The sequence below is a fragment of the Merops nubicus genome, unplaced genomic scaffold (assembly GCF_000691845.1).
Source record: "Merops nubicus isolate BGI_N331 unplaced genomic scaffold, ASM69184v1 scaffold8730, whole genome shotgun sequence".
Classification (NCBI taxonomy): Eukaryota; Metazoa; Chordata; class Aves; order Coraciiformes; family Meropidae; genus Merops; species Merops nubicus.
In genome coordinates this window covers 1-2,244 of record NW_008580817.1, presented here as the reverse complement: position 1 = coordinate 2,244, position 2,244 = coordinate 1, and the positions used below count along the sequence as shown (strand labels likewise).

The 2,244-nt window shown below is 57.4% G+C and overlaps 1 protein-coding gene across 1 annotated transcript in view; it reads left to right on the top strand.

The window, feature by feature from the left end:
• The window catches only part of NOC2L (nucleolar complex associated 2 homolog (S. cerevisiae)), a gene marked incomplete at both ends in the record, with an annotated part of 37,821 nt that extends 36,097 nt beyond the window's left edge, over nt 1-1,724 (top strand). Inside the window, one exon of the mRNA XM_008940954.1 lies at nt 1,587-1,724. Within this exon, the coding sequence (XP_008939202.1) occupies nt 1,587-1,724 (138 nt within the window). The remainder of the gene's footprint in view (nt 1-1,586) is intronic.
• Between the last annotated feature and the right edge of the window lie 520 nt (nt 1,725-2,244).

Sequence of the window (2,244 nt, the reverse complement as noted above, 5' to 3'; positions counted from 1 at the left end):
GCTGTGGGCTGTCAGCTTGAGGATCTAGAGGCAGAGTGAGGAGGAAGAGGGGAGAAGCAATGGGAGCACCCTGAGCATTGTCTTCTGGAGTCTTGCTGGTTCCCTTCGGCCTCAGGAGGTGGAAGCTTCATCTGAAGGCTGTAATGGGGCCTCTGTGTGTGGACTTTGGTGGAAGGGGAGGCAGGGGCTGAGCTTAGGGGAGGGGAGCAGGAGGCTGGAGAAGTTCCATCAATCCCTCTCGGTGGCTGCTGCCTGTGCAGGAATGACCCAAACGCCCAATACCCCATTCCAGCCCACAGCTGACTTCTCTGCATCCTCCCCAACGATGGGTCTGTGGCTGCTTTTGCTCACTTTGCTGCTTGCTGGCTGAGAACATGTCCCACTGGTGCTTGCCTGAGCTGCTCGGGTGCCCCTCAGTGTGCTGTGGTGCTGTGAGGAGCACTGCAGCCTCCTCCCATGGAGTGCTCACCCCACCCAAGAGCTCCAGCCCTCAGCTGTAGCCTCTGAGCCCTCGGGGCCACCAGCACGGAGCTGTGCAGGGTGGGTGAGGACAGAGTGAGCAGGGTGGGGACAGGGAGCTGGGAGTGCTGCCACCAGCTTATTGATGGCTCTGGATCCAGTTCAGTGAGTAGCACAGAGGTCAGGGAGGATGGTGTAAAAAATAGATGCCCTGGTGGGGCCCAGGAGATGTAGGGCCAGTTTGCAGGCAGTCTGAAGGGTGAGTAAATACCTTCTTCAGCAGTTCTGTGAGCGAGGGCAGGAGACTTGCAGCACTGAGCTGGGCTTGGCTCAGGGGTGGTGGCTGGAGGGAGGCAAGAAGCAGCTGGTTCTGCTGCTCCCTCTGCACAGAATTTGTGATCTGTCAGTTAAATGCCTGGTGTCCTGTGCTGTCTGGGGGAGGGAGGGACAGGAGGAGCATTCCTCCACTGAAGGGAGCTTGGCACAAGTAGAAGAGGTCTGGTTCCAGAGGCTCAGGGGCAGCTGATTTTCCCACAGGCTGAGCACCCAGAGGCTCTTCATCCTTCCTCCCAGGCTCCCTTGGCCCTGGCTAGCCATCCACAGAGGGGATTTGCAGCAATATCTCTTCCAGGGCCTTTCTGTTGTGACTGACAGAATGAAGCTAAGGGAGGTTTGCAAGGATGCCCTCAACCCAGGGGCCCTGCATCCAGTTACACATACCATGGAGGGGTGCACCAGCCCTTCCCTGCTCTCAGCTTTGTGACCTACTCCTCCTCCTGTCTCGTGTGTGTTCACTAGACCCTTTTCTTCTCCTTGCACTCTTCTGTCTGTCTGCCTCTCCTGCCTTTCACACCTCCCTGGGCAGGGCAGACAGGTTCATGATGGGCACCTGGATGCTGCACCAGGTCGCAGCTTCAGAGGTGAGTTCTTTGAGTCCTGGTCTCTCTCAGGTGCCTCTGAAATGAAGTGCACCCTTCTCTGGGCCTCCAGCACAAGGGGCCATGGCTTTTGGAGAAGCAGGGCCAGCTGAGTGTGTGAGGATGACTCTGGGGTGGCTGCACTCTGCCCTGGCACGTGCCCTGTGCTGCTCATGGCATTGCCATTCACGTGGTAAAAAACACTTGCAGGTAAAAGCAAAGCCAAGCAGGCATCAGATGACAGTTCAGAAGAGAGCAGCAAGGACTATGGTGAGGATGATGATGATGAAGAAGGAGAGTATGAAGTCGAGGAGGATGAGGAAGAACTGGAAGACGACGACTCCGATGGTAAGCAGTGCACTGGGGCAAAGGGAAAGGGAATCAGTGCTGGTGCCTGAAGGGCCCTTTGCAGCCTCCCTACAAAGGAGCCATCTCCTCTTTTCTGAGCTGTAGGGTGTCAGGAGGGGCTTCTCCACACAGACACACACACCCCTGGGCAGGGAGGCCTGGCAGCTGCGGGAGGAGAGAGAAAGGGTTAAGGCCCTTGCAGGCCTTGCTCTAACAAGCCACCAGTCCCTTTCATCTCTTTTCAGGGGCCTCCTGCAGAGAGGCTCAAACAAACTCTTGAAGTGCAGCCCACCCCAACAGGGTACAGCAGCCTTGCTTCAAGGCTCTCCACGGGTGAGACGTGCAGGGGGGTGTGGAGGGTGCACTTTGCTTTTCATCTGAGCACTGCCTGGGGCTGGGGGTGCTGCACGGGGTGACCCTTCAGCTGCTGCTCCCTGCAGCTCCCCCAGGGCAGGACTGGCACAGCCAGAGACTCAGTTTGGCTGGAAGAGGCCTTTTAAGATCAAGTCTGACTGTTAAC